Source organism: Saccopteryx leptura, chromosome 1 (assembly GCF_036850995.1).
Source record: "Saccopteryx leptura isolate mSacLep1 chromosome 1, mSacLep1_pri_phased_curated, whole genome shotgun sequence".
Classification (NCBI taxonomy): Eukaryota; Metazoa; Chordata; class Mammalia; order Chiroptera; family Emballonuridae; genus Saccopteryx; species Saccopteryx leptura.
In genome coordinates this window covers 110,006,467-110,032,388 of record NC_089503.1, presented here as the reverse complement: position 1 = coordinate 110,032,388, position 25,922 = coordinate 110,006,467, and the positions used below count along the sequence as shown (strand labels likewise).

Sequence of the window (25,922 nt, the reverse complement as noted above, 5' to 3'; positions counted from 1 at the left end):
AAAAAGAACAAACAACAAAAACAAAAAAAACTTTAGTCCCAAATTAAATAATTTGTTCGTAATTGAGGATTAAATGAGAGGAAAAGTAAAAGGAGAAAAGAAGGAACGAATAGAAAGGAAAAAATAAGAAAAAGAGAGAAACAAAGGAAGAAAAAAAGGAAAGGGAAAAAAAACAAAAAGAAAACAAAAGGGGAGAGAGTGAGAGTTAAGGGTTTTGGAGTGTAACCCTAAGGGAGAGTAAGGATGAAGAAAAGAAATAAAATGTAACACTCATGGGTAGTGTAGTTCAAGAAAAGGGTAGCATAAGATGGGCAGAGAATAAAAGGACCGAGGTGGAGGAAATACAAATAAAGACAATAAGAAAGAAGAGAGAAACAACAACAACAAAGAATTAGTGGAACAAGTTATAAAGTCTGTGGATTTTTCTTGATTTTGAGAGGTTAACTTCTTCCTTTTTCTTTTCTCTCCCTCTTCCTGGTCGGTGACTCTGTACCCCAGGTTCTGCCCCTGTGTCACACTTAGGTAGGGATTTGCAGTTGATGGGATTCTATGGCAATGTCATATAATTGGCTTTAGTCTCACTGGTAGTCAAGGCTTGTTGGCGTTTGTAGAGTCCAACAATGAGAGAGAGTTTGCTTTCCTGGAGTCTCTCCCCTAGTCTCCCCTTCCTGAATTAGCAGCCTGGTGATCCAGCTATGAGGCTGCCACTGCTTCTGTCTGGGGAGTAAGAGGCTCAAAGAGCTGGGAAATCCCCACTCTATCCTCACTCAGCGCAAGGCTCTGGGTAAGGCTCTAGCAGTCAGAGCCTCCAGCATAATCACGTGGGGCTGGGAGTCAATTGTTGTCAAGGTGACTGTTCAGCGCCTACCATTCAGTTGGACCACTCAACCCAGGCTTTCCACACTTTGTAGCCTGTTTTGGCTGGAAAGAAGATGCACTATTCGCTGCTTGCTATATAGATCTTAATATCTGCCAAGTCCCTCTTGTTAGGAATATCCCTGAATATGGAGGCTCTGTCAATCAGAAGTTGCCCCCGCCCCTTTAGCGAAAGGCACTGAAAAATATTATGCCTCTTGTCTTGGATCGCTGAACTGGGAGAGATCTTATCAATTAGAGCCCCGTGGGTGCGTAGATTTTGTGGGTTTAGCTAATTTCAGTGATTGGATCCGCAGCTGTGCTCCAGAGAGTATTTCAGGCTGCCTGCGCGCCCCTCCCCCAACGCTTGATTGTTAGCTCGAATGGCTGGGTGAGGTGTCCCATCCACGGAGAGAATCTCCTGACTAGTAAAGACAGGTTTGGCGCCCCTCCTGGACTGCGTCACGGGGCGCGCGCGTGCACGGCTTCTCAGAACACGCCAGTGGTGGCCGGCACTCCCTGGGACGCGGGGCTCGCGCACACGGCTTCTCAGAGCACGCCGGTGGTGGCCGGCACTCCCCGGGATGCGGCTCGGGGCGCGCGCGCGGCTTCTCAGAGCACACCGGTGGTTGCTGGCACTCCCCGGGGCACGCGGGCGCGCGGCTTCTCAGAGCACGCCGTTGGTTGCTGGCACTCCCCAGGACGCGGCTCGGGGCGCGGGCGCGCGGCTTCTCAGAGCACTCTGGTGGTTGCCGGCACTCCCTGGGACGTGGATCGGGGCGCGCCCGCGGCTTCTCAGAGCACAGAGCACGCCGGTGGTTGCCGGCACTCCCTGGGACGCGGCTGGGGCGCTGGGACGCGGCTGGGGCGCTGGGACGTGGATCGGGGCGCGCGCGGTGCTTTTCAGAGCACGCCCCCGGGACGCGGCGGGGGCAGCTGCACGTGTGGGTTGACTCACCCCAGGCGTATTCCCTCCTGGGCAACAGTCCCTCTGCTTTCAGTGTGTGTGCGGAACTCCGGGATGCTCCGAGGATAAATTTTTCTGCTTCTAGTTGACAAATTTGTTGAGATTTGGGGGAGATCTGTTGGACGCGCTGCTCACGGCGCCATTTCCGTGACGTCACCCTATAGCCTGTATCTTGACTGAATTCCTTTATTAGTTATAAAAGTTTTTTGGTGAAATTTTTTTGGTTTCTATATATAATATGTAATCTGCAAACAGAGACAATATTCTTTCTTTCTAATTTGGGCATTTTTCCCTTGCCTTATTGCTCTGGCTAGCATTTTTAATACTATTGTGAATAAAAGTGGTGAGACTGTATTTTTGTCTTGTTCCTGATCTTGAAGAAAATGCCTCTTCTTTTCACCATTGAACATGTTAGCTGTAGACTTGTCATATATTTATTTTAATATATTGAGTACTTTGCATGCACCATGTGTTGAAAACTTGTACCACAAAAGGATGTTGAATTTTGTCAAATGCTTTTTCTGCATCTAGAGATGATATGATTTTTATCCCTCATTTTGTTAATGTCATGGATCATACTTAATCTTTTCCTTTTGTTGAATTATCCATGCATTGTAGGTATAAAGCCAACTTGATTATGGTGTATGATCCTTTTAATGTACTGCTAATTTGATTTGCTAATATTTTGTCTTGGATGTTGCATCTATGTTCACCAGGGATATTGGCCTATAATTTTTTGTTTCTCATAGTGTCTTTGTCTGAATTTGATATATGGGTAATCTGGTTTATAAAATGAGTCTGAAAGTGATCCCCCCTTTATTTTGGAAGACTTTGAGAAGGATTGGTATTGATTCATCTTTAAATGTTTGGTCAATTAACCACTAAACTATCTGGTCCTGAATTTTTCTTTGTTTAAGAATTTTTTATTACTGATTTAATCTCCTTACTAGAATTTGGTATATTCAGATTTTTGATTTCCTAATTTTTTATCTTCACAGTTAGAAGTTCCTAAGAATTTATCCATTTCTCTCAGGTTATAGAATTTTGGGTAATATAATTATTCATCATAGCTTTTTTAGGGTTCTTTGAATTTGCGTGTTATCAGTTGTAATGTATTCTCTTTAATTTTAATTTTTATTTTTTTTCCATTTTTTTCTGGTATGTCTAGCTAAATCTTTGACTATATTTTCTTTTTTTAAGCACTTATTCTAATAAACATTTTATTAATTTTTTTAGGTTCTACTTTATTTATCCCCACTCTAATCTTTGTTATTTTTTTCTTCTATTAACTTTGAAATTAGTCTGTTCTTCTTATTCTAGTTCTTTGAATTGTAAAATCAGATTGCTTATTTGCTTATTTAAGATCTTTCATTATTTTTTTAAAAATTTTCATTGAATTTATTGGGGTGACATTGGTTAATAAATCATATAGGTTTCAGATGCACTATTCTAAAATACATCATCTGTATATTACATTACTATAAATGTCCCTTTTAGAACTGGACTTGTTGCCTTCCATAATTTTTTATATCTTGTGTTTCCATTTTCATTTGTTTTACAATATTTTTAATTTGTCTTTTAATTTCTTCTTTGCTCCATTAGTGTTCGCACAGCATGTTGTTACCACACAAATACAAAGAATCATAAAAAAATAAAAAACGGTGGTGAATAATTATATCCCTCAAAATTAAATAACCTAAGAGAAATGAATAAATTCTTAGGAACTTCCAACTACAAATATCCATGTATTTATGAATTTTCCTTTTCTTTTATAATTTTAGTTTTCACCACTGTGGTCAGAATATTTGCTTCATATAATTTCAATTTATTTGCATTTATTAAGATTTGTTTAATTTCATGTGCAATTGAGAAAAACGCATACTGTTGCTGTTCTATTGAATGATTTGTATATGTCTACTAGGTCTACATGGTATAAAGCATAGTTTAAGATTTATGTTTCCTTACTGATGTTCAACTTAGATGATCTAGCCATGGTTAAAAGTGGGGTACTTAACTCCTTTACTGTTATTGTGTTATTGTTTTTCACTCCTCACGTGTGTTAATATTTGTCTAATATATTTAGGTGTACCAATATTAGGTACATAAATTTTTACAATTGTGATATATTCTTTATTAATTAACCTATTTATCATAATATACTGACCTTCTTTGTCTCTTGTTAAGAGTTTTTGGCTTAAGTTATTTTTTTCTCTTAAAATTATAGCAGTTGCTATTTTCTTTTGGTTTTCCAGTTGCATGGAATATCTTTTCCATACCTTCATTTATAGTCTATTTGTGTCTTTAAAGCTGAAGTGAGTCTCTTGTAGATATCGTATAGTTAGGCTTTTTAAAAATTTTCTTGAGCTACTCTATTTCATTTGAGTGAAGAATTTATCTTATTTACATTTAAATTAATTTTTGATAGGTATGAATTTATAATTGCTACTTTGTAATTATTTTCTGCTAATTTATAATTCCTTTTTTCTTTAATTCTCTTTTCCTTTCTTTCTTTTTGTGATGGTTACTTACTGTAATGATGTTTTGCCTCTTTATCTCTACATCTTTTGTCTAGAATTTTTTCCGTGAGGTGACCATGACACACACATAAAACATTGTATTGGTGGAAGAGTATATTGTAAGCTCATAACAATTTTAGATTCATACAGAGATCTATGTTTTACACTCTCCGCATTTTATGTTGTTCCTTTCATAAATTACACATATTTATATTTTGCATATGCTGACCTCAGAAAGCATCTTGGTGTCCATTATTTAAAATTTATTTTTCTTAAATCATGTACCTCTGTTCCATTAAAATCAGTTTCCTGAGCTTTATCTTTTTCTTTTTTGAACATACGCCCTTGTTTCATCATTTTTCTTGACTCTTTGTGGGCTTCTACTTATTAAGTAAAACAGCTAGTTCCCCACCTTGACATAATGGCCTGGTGTAGGAGTTAAATCTTTTTATTCAACCTGGCTCAAGCTTCTGGTTGTCTCATTAACCTTATATTTATCCAGGCCATGATCTTTCTTCCTACAGTATTTTCATTATTTATAAATATCACTAGTGAATGTATTTGGGGGGTAAAATTTCAGATTTTATTTGATAAAACCTGTATTTTACTCATTTTTTCAGATATAACTACGGCTGGGTAAAAGTTCTCAGGAACAAATATATTTTTTAGCAGTTTAAAGATGCCATTCTACTTAAATGTTCTACTTTTTGTCCTTAATAATAATTCCAATGTAAGGGAAATCTTTCCTTTCCTTCCTCCTCTTCAACACATCTCAACTGCTTTTAAGTTCTTTTGTTTTTAGTATTACTATGATGAGCAGCTCTGTTGAAGCTTTTCTTTATTGTCTCTCCCACTTTCTTTATTCTTTTCTTCTGAATCACTATATATGACATCCTATTTCTCTTCTACATAGTCTAATTACTCCCAAGTTTTCCATTTTTCTCTGTTACATTTATCCTTCAATTTACCAATTCTCTCTACAGTTATACCAAATTTATTATTTTATCAATTCAAATCATTTTCATATTTTGTGACATTAAACAATACATATATAATAAAATTTCTAGTTACTTTGCAAATTTGACTAGATTTTATTTTTTAGATTTTTTAAATAGGTTCTTAATCTATTTCTGTTTTCCAATCCCTCCTTTATATATTTAAAGATACAAAATGCATTTATTTTATACTTTGTAACTGGTAATTTAAATATCCACAATCTTTGAGGTCTAACTATAATGTATGTTGTTTATTTTCTACTAACAGTCATGGTGTTTGGTTTCTTTTATTTGTGTGTGTATGTGTGTAGAAAGTGTTATTGTTGATCTATGTGGGGCCATTTTTTTAAAGAAATGTATTGTTGGGAATTGTATTTGTATAGCATGTATTATTCCTTACAGTATAGAAACTCATCAAATTTAATGCATTAAATATGCTCAAATCTTTAAATATTAATTACACTTCAATAAAGTTGTTAAAATTTTTTCAAATGCTTCTGTTGGGCATCTGGGAGAGCAATTAACAGATTCACTTTAAATTATTTTCTCACTTGGAGTTTTATGAATCATAGCATGAATTTGATCTTCAAAGTCACATAAGAGATAAACTGTGCTTATGAATTCTAAGGAAATATTTTTATTTTCTTTGTCCTCTATCCACAGCTGAAACCAAGACATAATTTATTTGTACTGCTACTTCTATGGTGTACCATTTTTTTAAGGCAACTCTTTCATAAAATTGTAGCTTTTTAGGTTCCAGTATATTTTTAGGGACTCAGTATTTTTGGTTATTTTTTATTGAATTTATTGAGGGTGACATTGATATAATTATGTAGATTTCAGTTGTACAATTCTATGATACATCATCTATATATTGGTACTGTGCATTCACCACCTCACATCAAATCTCCATTCATCACCAGGCTGCTTCCTCTTTGGAAATCATCATACTTGTTGTGTGTGGTTATGATTTTTATTTTTGCTTAATCCCTTCACCTTTTCTCTCAGCCCTCCAACCCCCTTCTCTTCTTTCAGCTGTCGGACTGTTCTCTGTATCTATGAGTGTGTTTCCAATGTACCACTCCTTTTTATCCACTCATCTACTGATGAGCACTTGGGCTATTTCCGAATCTTGGCTATTATAAATAACACTGCAGTGAACACAGGGGTGCATATCTTCTTTTGAATTAGCTTTTCAGGTTTCTTTGACTATATTGCCAGAGTGGAAAAGTTAGGTCATAAGACAGACTTATTTTTTAATTTTTGAGTTAGCTCTATTCTTCTTCCCACAGTAGCTACACCAGTCTATTCCCACTAACAGTTCTCAAGGTTTCCCTTTTCTCCACATCCTTGCTAGCACTTGTTGTTTGTTGATTTACTGATGATAGCCATTTGACAGGTGTAAGGTGCAATCTCATTATGGTTTAATTTGCATTTTTCTGATGATCAATAATATTAAACATCTTTTTAAATGTCTTTAAGGGGGCTCATTGTTTTAATTCTCCTCCATCTTTTTTATTCCTAAAGCCTTGTTTTAAATCTCCTGACCCACTATTAAGTTTGAAGGCATGGCCAATGCCCACACACAAGACAGGCATCAGCTTCAACAATTGCCTACCATTCCAGATTTATGTTCCCCTCAATTTTTTACTCTCACGAATTTATCTTACCTCCTTGAAGTTTAGCAGTTTTTAAGAGGATAGTTTAATGTTTTGTGCAGAATTGTAGGCATAAATATTATTAAAAACCCTGCAGAGTTTTTTTCTTTTAAAATAGTATTGTCTTCATACCTAATTTCTCAGGTTTGTGTATTCTTATTCCAATTGTTTCTTCTCCAAAACTGAATGCACACACACACACAAAATCATATTTACACAAAGTCAAAAAGTTTCATAGGATTTAAGTAAGACATTTTATACAAATCATGGGTATGTACTAACCACTCATTTATTGGAAGAAACAAGTGTTTTCATTTAAGTTTGACCTTGAATTGGCTTTAACTATTAATACAACTTTCTATAACCGGGACATTCTTTTTGTCTAATACTTTTATTTGTGTATTTGCATAATTGACATATACCTAACCAATGTGCTGATAGAGATCTGCACAAAGACGTCCTATGTCATCTTCACACAGAGTATTTACTATAATTGAGTAGTGGAATCTTACTAAACTACATACAAAGCAAGTTAAATGATATTTGAGTCAGAAGAGATTGATGACAGACAAATCAATGTATAAATGTTGAGAAAATATATACTAATTAAATTATAATTCAACAAATAAATAATATGTGTTAAGTTCTGAGGATATAGTGGTAAATTTATGTCACAGAGAGACAGAAAACTAAACACTTAATTACAATATAGCATTATCAGTTTTATAATAGAAATATATAGAATGCTTTAAGAGAAATAGAGGGTTTTTACTTACATTGGTAAGTTGAAAAAGGCTTAGTAGACAATAATACAAGCTGAATAATACAGAAAAGATGAGACATTAAAAGAAAGCATAGTGTGCTCCAGACAAAAGAAATAGGAAAAACAGGAGCACAAAGGTATGGAAAACATGGTATATTTAGGAAATTATAAGTTATTCTATGTGTTTGAACCATAGAATACATTGAAAAACTAGCCAAAGATGACAATAGACAGGTAGGTAAGAATATCAAAGTGTATAGTATTTTTTATGCTTTGCTAAAGAATTTGGACTTCATGGAATACTTTTATTTTATTTATTTGTTTGTTTGTTTTTTTACAGAGACAGAGAGAGAGTCAGAGAGAGGGATAGATAGGGACAGATAGACAGGAATGGAGAGAGAAGCATCAATCATCAGCTTTTTGTTGTGACACCTTAGTTCATTGATTGCTTTCTTATACGTGCCTTGACCATGGGGCTACAGCAGATGGAGTAACCCTGCGCCCAAGCTGGCGACCTTGGGGTCTCAAACCAGGGTCTTCCGCATCCCAGTCCGATGCTCTAGCCACTGCGCCACCGCCTGGTCAGGCCATGGAAGACTTTTAAACAAAGCATTGACAACAGAGAATAAATAGCTCTTAGAAGATATTAATTAAAATTTTATAAAAACTAACTGTAATTTTCTTTTTCTGATAAATAGGACCTCAGGATCCTTCCACACACCAATGTTTTTGTCCTCCTAATACTCTTTCAAATACGTAAGTATCTAAGGAAAATAATGTGTAATTACAAATTAATATTTTCTAATTTATTTGTTTAGAAAATTAATTTTAACAGGGTGACATTGATCAATGTGTACATAGATTTCAGGCAAACATCACTCCATCATTTGATTAGTTAATTATGTTATATAACCATCACCTAATGCCAAATCATTTTTCATCACCTTATATTGTCCCTTTACACTCTTCCCCTAATGCCCTTTCCCCCTCTCCTGTATCTCCCTCCTCCTAGTAACCCCTGTACTCTTATCTATGTCCATGAGTCTCAGTTTTGTCTTTGTATACCATCTGTGTGTGAAATCATACAGTTTTTAGCTCTTTCTAATTTACTTATTGCAGTCAGTATAATGTTCTCAAGAGTCATTATGACATAAATGACCCTATGTCATTATTGCTTATGGCTGAGTAGTATTCCATTGTATATATATATATACCAAATCTTCTTTATCCAATCCTCTGTTGAGGGGCACTTTGGTTGTTTCTGTGTCTTGGCCACTGTGAATAATGCTGCGATAAACATGGGGCTGCATGTGTCTTCACATACCAATGTTTTCGAGTTTTGGGGGTAGATAGCCAGTAGAGGGGTTGGTGGGTTGTATGGTATTTCTGTTCTTAGTTTTTTGAGAAACCACTATACTTTCTTCCATAATGGTTGTACTAATTTACATTCCCACCAACAGTGAATGAGGGTTCCTTATTCTCCACAGCCTCTCCAACACTTGTTATTAACTGTCTTGTTGATAATAGCCAATCTAACAGGTATGAGGTGGTATTCCATTGTAGTTTTGATTTGCATTTCTCTAATAGCTAGTGAAGGTGAGCTTTTTAAAATATATCCGTGGCCATTTGTATATCTTCTTGGGAGAATTGTCTGTTCCTGCCCTCTTCCCATTTCTTAACTGGATTGCTTGTTTGTATGTTGCTGAGCTTTGTGAATTCTTTGTATATTTTTATATTACCCCTTATTGGAGCTGTTGACAAATTAATATTTTAATAATTATGTGAATTCTATTCAATAGTGAATAATTATATGGTATCCTCCATTTTTACAGTTCTTCTTAGGTTTAGTGAAAAGTCTGTCTTTTGATAACTCTCAGCACTAAGTTTAAATTGTAGACTAAATGAATGTTCTCCCTTCTCTATTTCATTATCCTCGTGGTGGCTGTATACTTTTCCTATTGTTAGAGCCTTCATGCCACTTTCAGGTATACCCTACCATGGCCTCTCCTCTTCAGGTGGCTTTTCAGGATCTGGACTTGTATTTTTGCTTTTTTCCCCTTTTAAACATATACCATTCTTTAGGATTTTTTAGATTATTGGCTTCCTAAGGATGGTAAGTGAGGTTACTGTATTAATGACAATCAGTTATTTCTCTCTCTTGAATTAATTATATTTGCTGTATATTCCAAAATAATGATTTCTAATGATGGATATTACTAGTCCTTGGAAAAAAAATTTAGGAACCTGAGGAATTTTTATTCCTCAAACCTTTGTGGCCACCTATTCTGTTGGTATTTATGTATGGTTTTCTCAACTTTAGGTGAAAGACACTATTATTTTAGACTCAACACTATCACCTTTTAGAAGAAATCAATTATGCACATACAGTCCAGGAAATATACTTTACAAACCCCACATTTCTATGAAAATGGTTAGGTAAAATTAAGCAATGTAAGGTGGTAAAAAATAACTTATTCAGAACAAGCTTCCCTGGAGGATCTTAGCTTTAGGACTGAGGGATGTCAGTTTGACTGACTTACTGAGGGGTTATCCTATGATATATAAAGCTTTCAGCCCTGTAACAGAAGCATAAGGAAGGAAATGGACTAGTACAGTTTAAAGAAATAGAACAAGGTAGAAGAATGATGAGCATGTATACAAAATGAGCATTTTTTAATGTACTAGATATATAAATGTTTATTAAGTGAAACTATAAATGCTTGCCTCTTTACAGAAAAACAATTAGAGGTGGGTTATAATAAAGTTTTAATTTCCCCCTTCTTCATTTGTACCCACCTAAGATTACAGATTACAGAGTTACTTGAATATTTCATAGCAAATACCTTGGAACTCTTTCATTAAAAATTTAGGTCAGCTAAGATGAATAACTCTGTGCATGATCTGGAGCTTCCTTATTGCTCCCTGCCAAATTGTCAAGAATAAACTACTTTTAGCTGCAGTCACCCAGCCTAATACCAGGTAGAATACAAATAAAACACAGCTACCAGTACTTTCTAGTCTGACTCTTTCCTTCATATACATGTCACATTTTTCTTCTCTTAATTTAACTTTATATTTCATGACATTCCTGTGGAATCATCACTTCTGTTCTATCATCCACTTCCTTTTCCTCTGTTGCTTAGTTCTAATTGTTCTAATGTTAATATATACTCCGAAAGCTTTATAAAATAGACATGGTAATTTAGATGCAAGACAATGAAGACAAAAAATATAAGAGCGATGGGTATAACCAGAGTTGCAAAAACGAGGCAGACACCGCAATGAAAATAGGTCTCTGTGGTGATGAGATGTTATTTTTCACAGACACTGCGGAACTGGAGAAAGGGTTGGAAGTAGGGCAAGCGAAAATACCAAAGTTCACCATTCTTACCTAGATGAGCCACTTTTCTTAAATAAATGTATTCTGGAATACTGAGGCTTTTAGTTGATTTCCAGAGTTCTGAAAACTATGAAAAAATTTACTATGGAAAACATTTACTCTGGAACACTGAGGTCGCCAGTTCGAAACCTTGGGCTTGCCTGGTCAAGGCACATATGGGAGTTGATGCTTCCTGCTCCTCCCCCTTCTCTCTCTCTCTCTCTCTCACTCCTCTCTCTCTAAAAAACCAATAAATAAAATATTTTTTAAAAAATTAAAAAAAAAAGAAAACATTTACTATGAAATTATAAAAAAAATTTGTTTCCAGTTTACTCATTACTTTAATGGAAGAATAAATTTTGATTTTTTTACTCTGCCATTTTCCCTGATATCCTTTATCTGGTTATTACAATTGATTTGTAGTGGTTTGCATTGAAGTTTTCTCAGTTATGTGTTAATTTTATGACTAGGTCATCTATATGTATGCCTTTGAGGCAGCAAGTGGGTTGAGGGTAGGTGAGGTGTTAATTAGAACACTGGCTCCTTGATTTCCATTTGATGCCTACAGTATAATGTGAAGAGAATAGAAAAATGAATATGAGAAAGTTAGGTTGAAGAACATCTAAAAGACAAAAACTATGCCTAGGTTAACCTAGGAAACCAGATTCTGAGAAAATAAAACTGGCCAAAAGATAGTGAACATGTCACTGACATCAGTTTTCATGCTCCAGTTTCCATACTTCAAAAAGATACTCGTCTAAGTATGAGCTGTTCTACCAATCCTAATTTCTGAGCTGAAATCATTGAGGCTTTCTTTTTCTGCCAAGATTTCAAATATAATTCTCAATCTTAATGTTTCTCATAGTTGAATTTTAGGGTTGTGGAAAATCAAACTTTATAATATGAAATACAGGCCTAGAAAAAATAAAAAAGGAGTGTCTATTTTTTTAAAGAAAATAGAAAGAAGATAAACAAAAGGCCCATGTTCAAACATGTAAAAATAAATACCATATATTGAAATATATGAATGTAAACCAGAGCTACAATCTTGGATCTTATCAACTCTTCATTTTGTTATTCTATAATTTTGTTTATTGAGTTGTTCTTTTATTTGTTACAATTAAGAAAACTTTTTATATCAGTATGTGGTAATGATTCTAATTGGGTCACATGACAGAATATTATCATACACACAAAAAGGGCTACAGGTCAATTGGTATTGAATCTGGCCAGAAGCCTATGGTTTTAATCATAATTATTGTATAATTTTCCACATAATTCCTTTCTGCTATTTGATAAGAATGTGGGTGGGACTATGGAATTTGAGGTAAGTAAATGATTATCAGAAAGCTCTGGTCAGATTCCTGGCCTCCTCATGTCCTTTAGAAGAGAGAAAGGACTAGTCTGCCCTCTCCCTCCAATTTTGTCATTCCTCAGAGACCCATAAATCAGGCATGGATAAGGTTGGTCAGAAGTAGAATTTTCAGACAGATATATATTTTATTACTCTTTTGAATAATAAAGTATATGGATCAGTACAAAAAAAGGAGGAGATACAGGTTCATACTGGTGGGCAATAGACAGAAATAAAGTTTATTCCTCCTTTAGAATTTCTGTATAAAATCTCTCAGATATAAAGAGAAAATGATTCATTGATTAGATATTTTGAGAAAACTTCCTTAAATTTTTTACCGTAAGTAATAACTAAATAATCATTTTTCTTGATTTTACAGACAACAGAATTTCATACAAGATTGCTTTAAAAAAAAAGTATGTATCATAAAGTAGTATGTTAACTATACTTTCTAATGTGTCATAATAGGAAAAGTATGAATCAAATAATGATTAATTAGCTATTGATATTAGTCTCATTGCCCTTTTTCTGCTTTAATGTTTACTTTTGGCTAATTCTTTGCAGTGGTCTAAAGTTCTTATTAAAAGATAATGTTGGCCTTTCTGGAAGGGGTTTCAGGGGATAGAAGGAACAGAGGGTGTTAAGGGACCCAGCCATTATAAAAAACAGCATCATATAGCACAAATCCATTTTACCATGGAAAGACATTAAGTGACATGGCTTTGCAGACTTGTCTGGAGAGCTTCAATTCCTGGGTCTGTCATTAGCCATTTTCATAGGAAAGGAGCCAAGAAGGTCACATAAAAATGTACTTGGTAACCTATGAACTGAGACTTGGAACTGACAAGAATGTATATTTGTAAGTCACAACTCTGAATCTAATCAGATCAGCCAGGAAAGAGAAAGGGGCTGGAGGATAACATATATTCTAATATACTTTTTCATGTGGACACCTGCTCAATTCATAGAATGTGTAGCAAATACAAAAGCTTTGATTCACGAGAATATTTCTCAGTTTAATATGCTGCTCACAAAAATTAGGAGATATTTCAAGATGAATATGAAATGATAAAGTATCCCCTATTTTTGGCGAGCAGAATATTATAATAGAATGCAGCTGAAAACGAGATTCTATTTTACTGTATTTCACCACATAGAAAACTTTAGGAAAATATTTTTTTCATATATTAAGGTTGGAAACACTTCTTCTCACCTAGCCTAAGAATAATAATATAGGTCTATTGTTTATTACCTCTGAATATAAAAAAATAATAGATATTTTCTTAGTTTATATGTGTTATAGTAGATTAGAACAATTACTTTCTCTGTTAAAAATCTAGATTTTAGTCTTAATGTATTTGATTTAGGATGTGATTATATAAATATCATACAACATATGGTACCATCCGAAATATGTTGTACAATTGATAATTGAAAAATATTTTAGGAGATTAGGTGATTAGAACAGAATAAAATGGCTTTCCCTGGGGTGCCCCAAACACTCTCAAATGTATCAGGATAGAGTATACTACATAGGTCTCAACTTTTCTTTGAATGTAGACCTGAAACATGAGTAATGTCATGCTAACAAGGGGATGTGAACAGTCCCCTTACAAGAATCCTATTGTTTACTGTGGTACCTACATATCAGCTTTGCATGCTTTGCTGCCCTCTCCTTCCAATTCTGTCAAATTACTGTTTACAATCTTTACGTCTTAAGAGTAATAACAATTTTAAAACAGTCTACTAGTTTATTAGTAGGTAACAGGATTTTTGCAAGCCCAGAGTAGACTTTTAGTAAGTAGAGGTACCTAGAATTGTACAGATACATTGATTTCTACTCTTGGCCCAGTTTAATCTATGACAATGCCATTGACCTCTAAGAAAATGGTCATCCAAACCAAGTCCCTAGGTTTTTCTTTCTACCTCAAAATGAGAAATTCTCCAGCTTCTCTGCCCTTGCTCAACCCTCCTGACTCTTACAGACCCAGTTTTGGCTTGGACCTTACTTATTTATCTAATCTAATGGTTCCTTCATTGCATTATCCTTTCCCTGCCTTCTTATCCAAGACAGTTTGCACTTATACTCATTTGTTGCATACAAAAGCATTCGATCTCTGCAAAGCATTAACTTTTTAGTTTCCTACCAATTAATTCTTAACAAGTAGCTATAGTAATTTCCATATACACAGATTATAGGCTCATCCCTTAATCAGGAACTGGGGAATAGAGATAAAATATTTTCCAGCTAGACAGATGTTTCTAAAGGCACCCAAATATTTTGACTACATCGGTTTTGAGAAATACTTTGTTAGAAATTATCTTGTGTGTTCTTAGAAATTTTCTGGGTCATAGACACTATGTTTCTTCTTGCTAAAATACTTGCATGTTATTAATCTAGAGATAAATTTAATGAAATTTTTCTTTTATTTTTATCAGAAAATCATATACCCTAGCAATAAATTTGGGGGAAGAAATGTCTGAGGAAAGTGACTCAAATGCAGACTTATATAATAATGTTTTATGGTAGAACAGAATGAACCAACTTGAAATTAGTCTGAAATTTTAAGTGAATTCTATCCTACATTCTCTTTATAACCATGATGGTATCCAATTAGACACTGCATGATATAAAAATATAAATGTTACCCTCTATCCCAGAAATAGAGTAAGTTGCTACATGATTTTCTTTTTATTCCTGCTTACCTCCTTTCCAGGTAACTTCTCAAGAACTGAATAGTATAATTCAAAATATAATGACCTGGGTTGTGGCTACAGTAACCAGTATATTATACCCAGCCATCACAAAGTATGAAGAAAGACTGAAATATAAAACATTCCCAGCATCTGAGGATTCTGTTCTTTCTTCAGATAGTTCAAGTTTTTGTAGCACATGCAATGAAGAGTTTACATATGGAAGCTACACATCTGCAACAACTAAAACATTTCAGGATGACCCCTGTGCATTTGCAGTTGACATTTCAATAAGGCGACCACCAACAGCTTTGAAACCACCTTGTGCCAATGTGGAAAGAACAGTTTCTGGAAAAACACATCACATGAAGGGACAGTCTATAACACCTAAACCCAATTATAATAAAAACAGCACGACATATGCATTCTATGAGCTCAGAAGTTGTAAATCTGATAGTTACCTTTTAACACCATTTGAAACAGGCACCAAAAAATCTAAGGATGCTACCACTGAAACAGATGGCTTAAAGAGTCCACAGTTTTCTGATCAGAAAGTAAAAGATGAAATAAAGAATTTAAAGAATATGTTTGTTAACTTTAAATGCCACTTAAAAGGGGAAACTGAGTTGATTTTAGAAGGCATTTTTCAAGAAATAATGTCTGATTTAACCCTGGCCATTCCCTCTATTTCTTCTGTTACTGCTGAAGTTTTTGTTGATGAAAGTGAGCCTGAAAAGAGAGACTTGCTCTCCAATGTTGATATCAGCTCAGTAGCTTCAGAGATTGTGGAAAGTATGCTTGAAAAGCTATACTCTACAGTTGAGAAAAAATACGTTGCAATGTTTTCACAAGAAGGTATGCCAGTTGACGCAACCCCAAGCTTAACACCCAGTGGAGAATATCTTACTCCATCAAGTGGGGAACCTTTAAAAACTCCACTGCCTCATACTATGGAACCCTTGTGTGATATTGCAGACGACATGGTGCATGCCATTTTACAAAAGCTGGTGACTCATGCATCTTGTAAGCAAGACAAACTTCCTCATCTCGAAGACACAACTAAATTTTCCTATCAGCAACATATGACAGACCCAACATCTATGTTCCCTACAAGAACTGACAAAGAGAAATGTAGTCATAAACCTGATGCAGCTAATTTAATTGATAAAGGAGAAATAAAAAATTTAATATCAAATAGTTTTTCCCAGTCTTCTTTGGTTGCCTATATAGAGGAAGCAATCAGCGCTATACTAGGATATGTACAAACTGAACTTAAGAATGAGAAACTTATTGCGTCCGAAGAAACAGTAGAATTCCTCCAGCTACTCAATGGTATCTTCACCAAGCTACATCAGGAGCCAGAAATAGCAGATGTTCAAAAATGTAGACACTCTAGACTGAGAAATCCTTCTGACCCCAAAGAAAAGTATAGACTAACTGGCACTAGATTATCTAGTGGCCCTAGGTCTAGGAAACCATTTCCACCTATTAATGTTCCTGGCATGGTTCTTGATTCTGAAGATGATAATGAAGAAATAGACAAAATTGTGGAAAACGTGCTTGATTCATCTTTAAGAGATGAAAAAGCCAAATCACAAGAACAGAATTCTGAACATTGGTGTACAAAAAGAAATACTTGTTTTGAATACGAAAGACATAGCAAGCCACCCTTAAAGCCTACTTCACTGAGAAGTAAAGTTACATTTTCTGATGAGGGATTAAAGACTGAGTTACCATGTTTTAATAATGAAGGAATTTTAAAGAAAAAACCTTGTTTGAATAAAGACACTTTGATTTTCAGTCAAGATCAAAAACATCAAATACAAAAGGCTTCAGAAAATGTAGTCAAAAGTATTTTAACAGAAATGGTCAAGGACATATCTTCTGTTTCTCCTGGTCACCTAGGCAGTCAAACTGGCAAAGAAGTTTCAGTTCTTGCATTAGAAAAATCTCAAGGACTGTCACTTCAAGAATGGATAGACCAGATGTTCTCTTTGTCAGAAATTAATACAGTGGCTCAAGAAATAACAGATGCTGTATTAAATATACTTCACAATGCATCAAGCTGTATTCCCAATAACACCAAAAGGTCCATTTCATCATCAGTTCATCAAACTCCTCTGGATAGTTCTGATATACACAATATGGTCAAAGAAGCACCAAATAAAAAACCATTAAAAATATGGTTTGACAGTGAAAATAAAATGAAATATTTATCTTCACTCCACTTAGATCCTACAAAACCTTCCCTGTTAAAGTCTGAGGAAAGTGAACTTGAATCTGTTGATGATATTATTGATAATATCATTAATATAGTGTTTAAAAAGCTGAAATTATTCATTTATCCAAAATTACAAATGGACTTCAAACCTTCACTAACAGAGAAATCTTCACTTCACTCTCAACTTAGTATCTACACAACTAAGGTGATAAACATTGTTTTGCGTGCTATCCAGAATGAATTGGAACTCAATAAGAAAAACTTAAACCTTCAGGAAACAGACTGCAACAAATCCCTTAGAGGTGAAGAATTTTTTGCTGACACTGATAAGTTAGAATCTCTTGTCTCAAATCTCAATAAAGACATTATGGCATTTCCATTATTAACTTGTATTTGTGAAATGTTATCAAGTGGACATTTGAATCAAAGCAGTATTTCACTTCCTACAGATAAGCCTAAGTCTTCAACTTCATATGGATCTGACAATGTTGAAAAACAAAACACTTTGTCAAATAAGCAGGATAAAAAATCTTTTCTTGACTATTTAGCTACTCCATGTGCTCTCCATAGTGACTTTAATGGAAAAGATTACAAAGAGAATACCAGATTGCAAGTGTTAGATAGTATTGGGGAAACACTATATGAAATGTTATGTAAGCTCATTGGAGCTCATCCTGACTGTCAGCCATCTTGTAGTAAGCTCAACAGAGAGAAGATAAATGGGAATCAGCAAACTAAATTGCAGTCTAATATTCAGTTTATTTCCAAAACAATTTTGGAATATATTCTTGAAAAATTATGTAGTGTTGATATGGATACCAATTTTGCAAGTTCTGAAACTATAACTGTCTCAGAGTCTCTTGATATCGATAGCCTATCATTTCATTCAATTATTGAGGAAATGGCCAAATGCATTGATGTAATCTCCAGCATTGTTTCCCAGATGTTTCAGGAGAGTAATAAAGTGATGGCTAAAAGAAAGTCCAAAACTACTGTTCCTATGTCTTCCAAAACAGAGAGCACAGAAGAAGGACATCTAAATAAACTGAAAGCTATGGCTTCCGATATTCTTAATATGGTTTTTGCTAAACTGGAAGGATTTGCCAATGGAAATTTAGAATCTCTGGATTCTATTATTGATGGAAATAAGGAAAGCAGTAAGAAAGACTTACAGTGTGAAAGACCCAGTGTTTCCACAGACACACATGAGGAACAATTTCAGTCTGTTTTATACTTGCATGCAAAGAAGGTATCAAGTACTATTTTGAAAGCTATACAAACAGAATTAAATATGAACTCATTAGATCTGAGGACAAGTATAAAAACACCACCTAAAAAACAAATTCTTAAGAACATAGTCAGTTTAATTTTAAATGCAGTATCCTCAGATGTGTTCAATGAAACTGAATCTGAAGAGAGAGACATTGAAACTTACCGATACAGGCCAGTTTATGGAAATTTTCTTCCTGGGGGAGCAGAATCAGATTCATTTCTAGAAGATGCTGCACCAAAAGAGGAAGAATTCACTTCAGAGATAACAGCACTAAAAGAAGAAACTGAATCAGATTCTATTAGACTATGGGATTTAGAAAAAGCTTTAAATAAAATTGAATTAAAACTCAAGGAACCACAGAAATCTCCAATTATTCCCATTATAAGAAATATTTTGAATGAAATTTTTCAAGATGCTTTAGTCAACCAATTAAATGTGCTTTCTCTCTCCCACTCTCATTTAAGTGGCATCCCTCACAATGTTGATAAACCAATTGCTCAAACACTTGTTCCACTTATAGATAAAATGACGGGACCTTTAGTATCTGAAGCAGATGTAACCATAGTGGCAGATGATGTTATTAGAACTGTATTACATAAACTTTATTCAGTTGCCCTGACTCAGAGAAATGCAAGTGAAAATAGATATAAAACCATCACCTTTTCAGCAAATGTTTCATTTCATGAGCACACTTATGGAGAAAAGTCCTCTGTTACTATGCTGGGAAAGAATCCATGTACTACTCAGTCCAGATTTAATGCTGACAAACAGGCCAAAATAAATGTAGCTGAAGACATTGTACAGGCAGTATTAACAAATCTAGAAACTTTTGCTACTTCCAAAGTAATATCTCTCTTTTATCCCCAAATGAGTTTCAGAGTTCCAGTAGCCTTAGCTGATCAGCAGGATAAGAGTACATTAAGCAGAGTACTATCAGCCAAAGATTCAAATTCTGATGATCAGTTTTTTTGCTCTTCAGAGGACCATATTAGGTCACCAAAGATCAACAACTCATGCCTACACTCTTTAAATAAATTAAATACACATGCAACTAAAGTGGCCAGAAAAATTTTACAAGGAATCAAACATGAGTTAGATAAAGAAAGGGAAAATCCTTTCTTGTCTCATAACATTGTGGTTTCTGAAGGTATTGCAAGTCAAATTGTTAATACAGTGTTAGATATTGTATCCTCTAAAGGTAGACACAATATAAATATTTCTGACAAAGAGTTGAATTCAGATCAGCAAGAAGGTATTATTGAAACAATGTTTAATAAGACTGAATATCGAAAAATACTTCAGTTACAAATACAAGATACCATTGAATATATTTTATATGATATTTATGAAAAAACATTGTACCAAAATAATCTCTCATTTTCCACACCCACTCTGCAACACAGCATGGCTGGTAAACATTCTGGAGCAAATTCTGAAATGCACATTGAGGGGGAAAATAGGATTATTCCAAAATTTTCAGTTCCTAAATCACATGTAATTTTGATATCCAGTGATATAGTGGATATTGTTCTTCGTAATCTCAGTTCTGCTATCATGCTTGGCATAGAAGCAGAGGATCCTACTTCTGCAGGATTGCCCCTTACTTTTTGTGATATGTTTCCACAAACAGAATGTCAGCCTCCTCCTCTTATGCGGTCAAAAGGCAAAAGGAAAACACAGTGTGTTTCATCTTCAAGAAGTCTGAAATCAGCATATGCTGTTGATAGTCAGATAACTGTGGTAGAGGAAGAAGACACCATGAGATCTGCTCCTGACCCACATGAAGAAAATGCTAAGTTTATTACTAAAACTATTTTTAATCAGTTAGAGTCTTTCATCACAGAAAGAATAGATTCATTAATTACTTTTGATTTCCAGCCTAAAGAAATGTCCTTTGTTAGCCCAGAACCGGGAAATTGCAAACAAGATGACAGCATTTTTCATGAATCAAGTGAAATGGAATCAAATGTGAATGTCTTGAAAATATCAACTGAAAATGCTCTCAGCCAAGAGCTCATAGATTCCACTTTTTCCAGTTACAAAGAAAAACTTAGATCTACAGTTCATTTACCACAAGCTAGTCTTAAGGAATATGCTGACACCATCACCAGTATAATTTTGAATCTTATTAAAAATGACTTAGACCTAGAAATCCAAAAGGCGTATTCATATCCAAACAATATTTCATTCCAAGAAAACATCTTTGTGAGTGAAATGGTCAACAGTATCTTAAAGATTTTAAATGATAAAAGATCTGAAAAGGAAATTAGTTTTTACCCAAAAGACAATCCTAATTTATTTCCACAATTAACTGTATCAAGTGAAATGTTGTTGGAACAAAGAGAACAGGAAGAAAACATGAAATTATCTCTGTTTTCACAGTATCCATTAGAATCAAACCATATTACATTGGAAGAGAAATACCAGGGAATTGTTTTGAAGGAAATATTTATGAGAAATGGACAATCAAAACAAAAAGAAAAAACTGCCTTGCTTAGTGGAGTGAAAGAAGTTTTAAATAAAGTGTATCAGCGAATAATGGAAATGAAAGGGCACTTGCCTTCATTTAATGAAATTCACCACTTTGTATCTAATTCTAAAATTAAAACATCAGATACAATACAACAAAGCTTTTTTCAATTACATATCAATGGTATAGCAAATGATATAGTTGAAATTGTTTTGGAGGAAATGTACTCTGTAGTTGTGACATCATTATACAAAAGTAAAAAAGAAGCATCTGAAAACAATGATACCTTACCCAAGAAGCCATCATGTGCTAGAGAAACTGAACAAGCAAGAAAGGGAAGTAATCCCACTAGATATATGATGCCACAGGTTTATCTTTATACAGACAATCAAAATGACTCTCTATCAGAAAACAGTTTTCTGCAATATTCATCATTGCAAGTGGGAAATGATTTAGTCCTAATGGTTCTCAACAAGATCACAGATTTTGCCTCATTTTATCTAGAAGAGGCTTCATCTCTTGAAGGCTGTTCTGATGAGTCGCAGCCTCTAAGGCTACATAGTTTTAAAGTGAGCTTGAAGGACAGTCCTCGGGCAGGTTTTAAAACAAGTTTAAAAACAAAATCAAAAGTTACTCCTTTGCCCAAGTTTAGAACAAAACCACACCTAGGACCTAATGGTGTTAAGTCCAAAAGCAAGACCAAGTTAGGTCTTGGAGAGAGGACTCTAAAAGACAGCCAGACCAAGACTACCATTGGGCTGCCACGTATCGTAAGGACAGGAGATGCCAAAAGCTCACTAGAAATGAAATTGCCCACTTCAGAACTAAAAGTGTATGCCAAGCATATAATAAGTAATATCCTGGAAACAATTGTGAAAGAATTTGAAAAGGTAAAGCAAACTAGAGCAATGGTGAATGTGAAAGCTTTACAATCAAATAAAATCATAGCAGCAAATAAAATAGTTTATTCAATTTTGCAAGGATTATATGCTGCAAATACCCACAGTTTGACTCATCCAATCAAATTCTCACATCTGGACAATCTCAAACATTCACAGGAGAATACAGGTCCAGGGTCTCTTGCCAAAACACCAGCATGTTTTTACTTGGAAAATGTTTCTTCACAACTCGAACAGATTTTTCCTAAAGATGGTATATTTAGAAAAATGTTTGACAAATGGCAAATAGAGTCAAATGACATGGAAAGTGAAAAATGTAATTTACTGATGATAGCTGAAAATGCTTTGACTGCAATTTCAATAAAAGCAAAAGAATTTGAATATTCTCTTTCACTTTTAAATTTGCCCTATCTTGAGGAATGTGAAAGTAGGTTCCATAATCGTTTCAAAGGAACTTTAAAGGATACCGAAACACAAATTAATATGTTTGCAAGGGAAATTGTTGAAATGCTATTTGAAAAATTACAGCTGTGTTTTTTGTCCCAGATTCCCACCCCAGATAGTAAAGACACTCTAGCAAATAGAAAACACATCACTACTAAGAGTAAATATGGTTTGCCAACCATGGACATCTTTAGCAGTATAACAACCTATAACATGGACACAAAAGACCAAATTTCTTTGAGCTCTACAAAGCAAATTATTATAGAAATTGTAGAAAGGATGTTAAACATTTTAGAGTCATTTGTAGACTTGCAATTTAAACATATCTCTAAATATGAGTTTTCTGAAATAGTGAAAATGCCTATAGGAAACCTTTTTCCTATCCAACAGAGACTATTAAGCAAAAAGATGTTGCCAAAATTACAACCACTGAAGAATTCTTCTAATGAATCCAAGTTAAGTACTATTATTTCCAAGGAAAATGTACAGAATACTCTTCTACAGGTTCATTCATTCCATTCAGAATTACTTTCATATGCTGTTAATATCATACGTGACATGCTTGTTGTAATTAAGAACAAGGTAGACAAAGAAATAAGACAAGTAGAACCATCATCAATTAGCATATTAAATGAGAACACTGTAGCAAGTGAGATCATTGGCACACTGATAGACCAGTGTGCTTGTTTCAATAAGTCTCTGATCAAAAATCCTGCAATGTTCCCAGAAGTAGAAAACACCTACACTGTTAATCAGGTTGAATTAGCAACTAATATGAAAATACCCAGGTCAAAGTTGAAACAAGTTAATTTTGAGAATAATCCTCCACAAATTAATGTATCTGGTATGGTGTTTCATTCTGAAGAAGATATGAAAAATTACAGGGCTTCACCAAATCTATCTTCATATGCCAGAGCCTCTACAGAAGACACAATTAAAAGCTCAGAGCCAATGGAAAGGCCTGATTCAGAATATAGACCAACATGCTCTAGAAACAAAGTACAAGACTATGGCCCAAGGGAATGGCCATTTAATCAAGCCATGAAAGGGAATAGCTCCCTTCCCGAAGGCAGTATCTTACAAAAACTGTTTAAGAAAGGGAATGAATCCACAGAAGAATCATTAAAGCAAGGCATGTCATTCATAAAAATGGGAAAAGGTATAAATCCAAAAGTGTTTCATTATGAGACCCTAAAGCCACTGGCTGAGCCATGCCAAACTGAGACAACTGTTTCACCACTCAAAATATGTTTAGCAGCCGAAAATATTGTCAATACTGTGTTGACTAGCTATGGTTTTCCAAGTCAATCATCCATTAATGAAAGCATGGAAACAATGAAACCATTTTTCATATCAAAGCAAAATGCTGGAGGACAAAATAATGAGGAAAAAAGTTTGCTTAGAATGTGGGATAACAGAATCAGCTGTATAACTAAAGAAGAAAACAAAAACTCAGAAGACAGCAGGGAAGATTCTTCTTTATTTCAAAAATGGAAAGATCAAGGGTACCCAAAGATAAAGACTCTAAAGGAATTTGAAGTAATTTCTTTTGCTGATCATGAACTGGGTCCAAATGAAATTAATTTGGTAGCAAGACATGTAACCACATCTGTGGTCACATATTTCAAGAACTTCAACACTAGAGGTAAGCAAGAGATAACTTACTTTAAAAGTTGGCATAATTTGGAAAAAAATGTCAGATATGTTTAAAGATCTTCTGTCCAAGAAGCTACATTTACTGTTTTTCTCAAAATAGTCTTGGGGGTGAGGTATTTAGTAGATCTTAATACATCAGGATACCTAAAAAAAAAAAAAAAAAACAAAGTTAAATATTTACATGGTTTGAACCTGAAAAAGTCTGTTGTTCAGTTTCCTATATCTGCAAATGAGACTTAATGGCACTATATTAAAGCAGGTTGAGCATGAGGTATGAGTTTCAAAGAAGTTTTAAAGTTCTTATGCGTGACTTCTTTATACGAAAGCCACAGTTAATTGACAGAAGGTGATTCATCTTTTCAAGGTTTATAGTTATTGTTGCCATTATTAGTCACAGTTTATAAGAACAGTGGAATTAAACATCTTGTTTTATTTGTATTACAGTATTCCTAATTTTTTTAGGTGTAACACTCTAAATGTATTTTTACAAAGATATTTCACTCCCTTTCTAAGAATGTGTATCTATATGTTAGAAATATCTATATATGTTAGAAATATCTATATTTTACTCCCTTTCTAATAATGTTTATCTGTAGATGTTAGGTTCTAAGAATGCTTCTCTGTATCTGTACAAAAAAAAATGTAATAGCCATTTCTGTATATCCAAACCTGTTTATTATTGGTAATTTCATGAAACTGAAATAATACTATAATAACCAGTTTCCACTAATTAGTTGCCAAGTTACCAGTCCAGATATAGCACTTGCCCAATATTCAAATAGGATAAAACATAGTAAAAGTCCTAACACTTGCAAGTAAAGGTCATTTTCTGTTCTTAAAAGTGGCATCTTTTCAAGGTGGATAGTTATGTGACTGCAGCTGCAAGCTTGTAAACACACTTTCTACAAGCATAGCTGAGTTGAATTTAATGAAGAAAAGCAAAACTAATGAAAGAATAGTATTTATGACCCCATCCAAATTGTATTTCTCTTTTCCATCAAATTAGTTATCTTTTCTCATACATATCCAGGGCCTTCCAGTGATTTCATTCATTTTCCTTCTCTCATCTGGAATATTGTGTCTTCACTCCCTATATCTCAATATAGGAAGATATTGTCAAGCATTCAAAGTTCAGCTAAAAGCCTCCCAATTCCCACAAAGACTTGCTTGATTCCATATGCAGAGGTATAATAGATGAATACCATAAGTTCTGAGGAAATTTTGAAAAGTAAGAGTATTGTTCTGGCCACCACTCCAAGAAGTTGGTCATCCCAACCAGATACATGATTTGTATTAAATATTCTGTTGAATAAAAGAAAGAATAGAGTCTTAAGTCTCTCTGGCTTGGTTTTCTATTTTTGTTACAAACTGAAATCTAGGAGCAAAAGTACTATTGACAGAGTCATCTATTCCTTACATTTTTGGAATTAGCACACTTTTTATTTTAGCCCAGTTGTTATTGTAGCACAATTCCTTAATCTCCTAAAAGCAATCAATATATGGCATAACATTAAATGTTTTGACTAAAAATATTTTTATATAATTATATGAGGTCTCTATAGATCACTTCAGGCATGCTAGGATGTAAAACTCAACTTGAAAATCATTTTCGGTCCTGGCCAGTTGGCTCACTGGTAGAGCATTGACTTGCATATAGAAGTCTCTGGTTTGATTTCCAGTCAGGGCACATAGGAGAAGTGACCATATTTATCTCCACCACTAGCCTCTCTCTCTGTCTCTGTCTCTCTCTCTCTCTCTCTCCCTCTCCCTCCTCTTCT

The 25,922-nt window shown here is 34.4% G+C and overlaps 1 protein-coding gene across 1 annotated transcript in view; it reads left to right on the top strand.

Annotated features, from left to right (window-relative positions):
* The window catches only part of LOC136388117 (fibrous sheath-interacting protein 2-like), an 89,713-nt gene that overhangs the window by 36,598 nt on the left and 27,193 nt on the right, over positions 1-25,922 (top strand). The window contains exons 13-15 of the mRNA XM_066360119.1: positions 8,453-8,510; positions 12,867-12,903; positions 15,205-24,133. Of these exons, the coding sequence (XP_066216216.1) occupies positions 8,453-8,510; positions 12,867-12,903; positions 15,205-24,133 (9,024 nt within the window). The remainder of the gene's footprint in view (positions 1-8,452; positions 8,511-12,866; positions 12,904-15,204; positions 24,134-25,922) is intronic.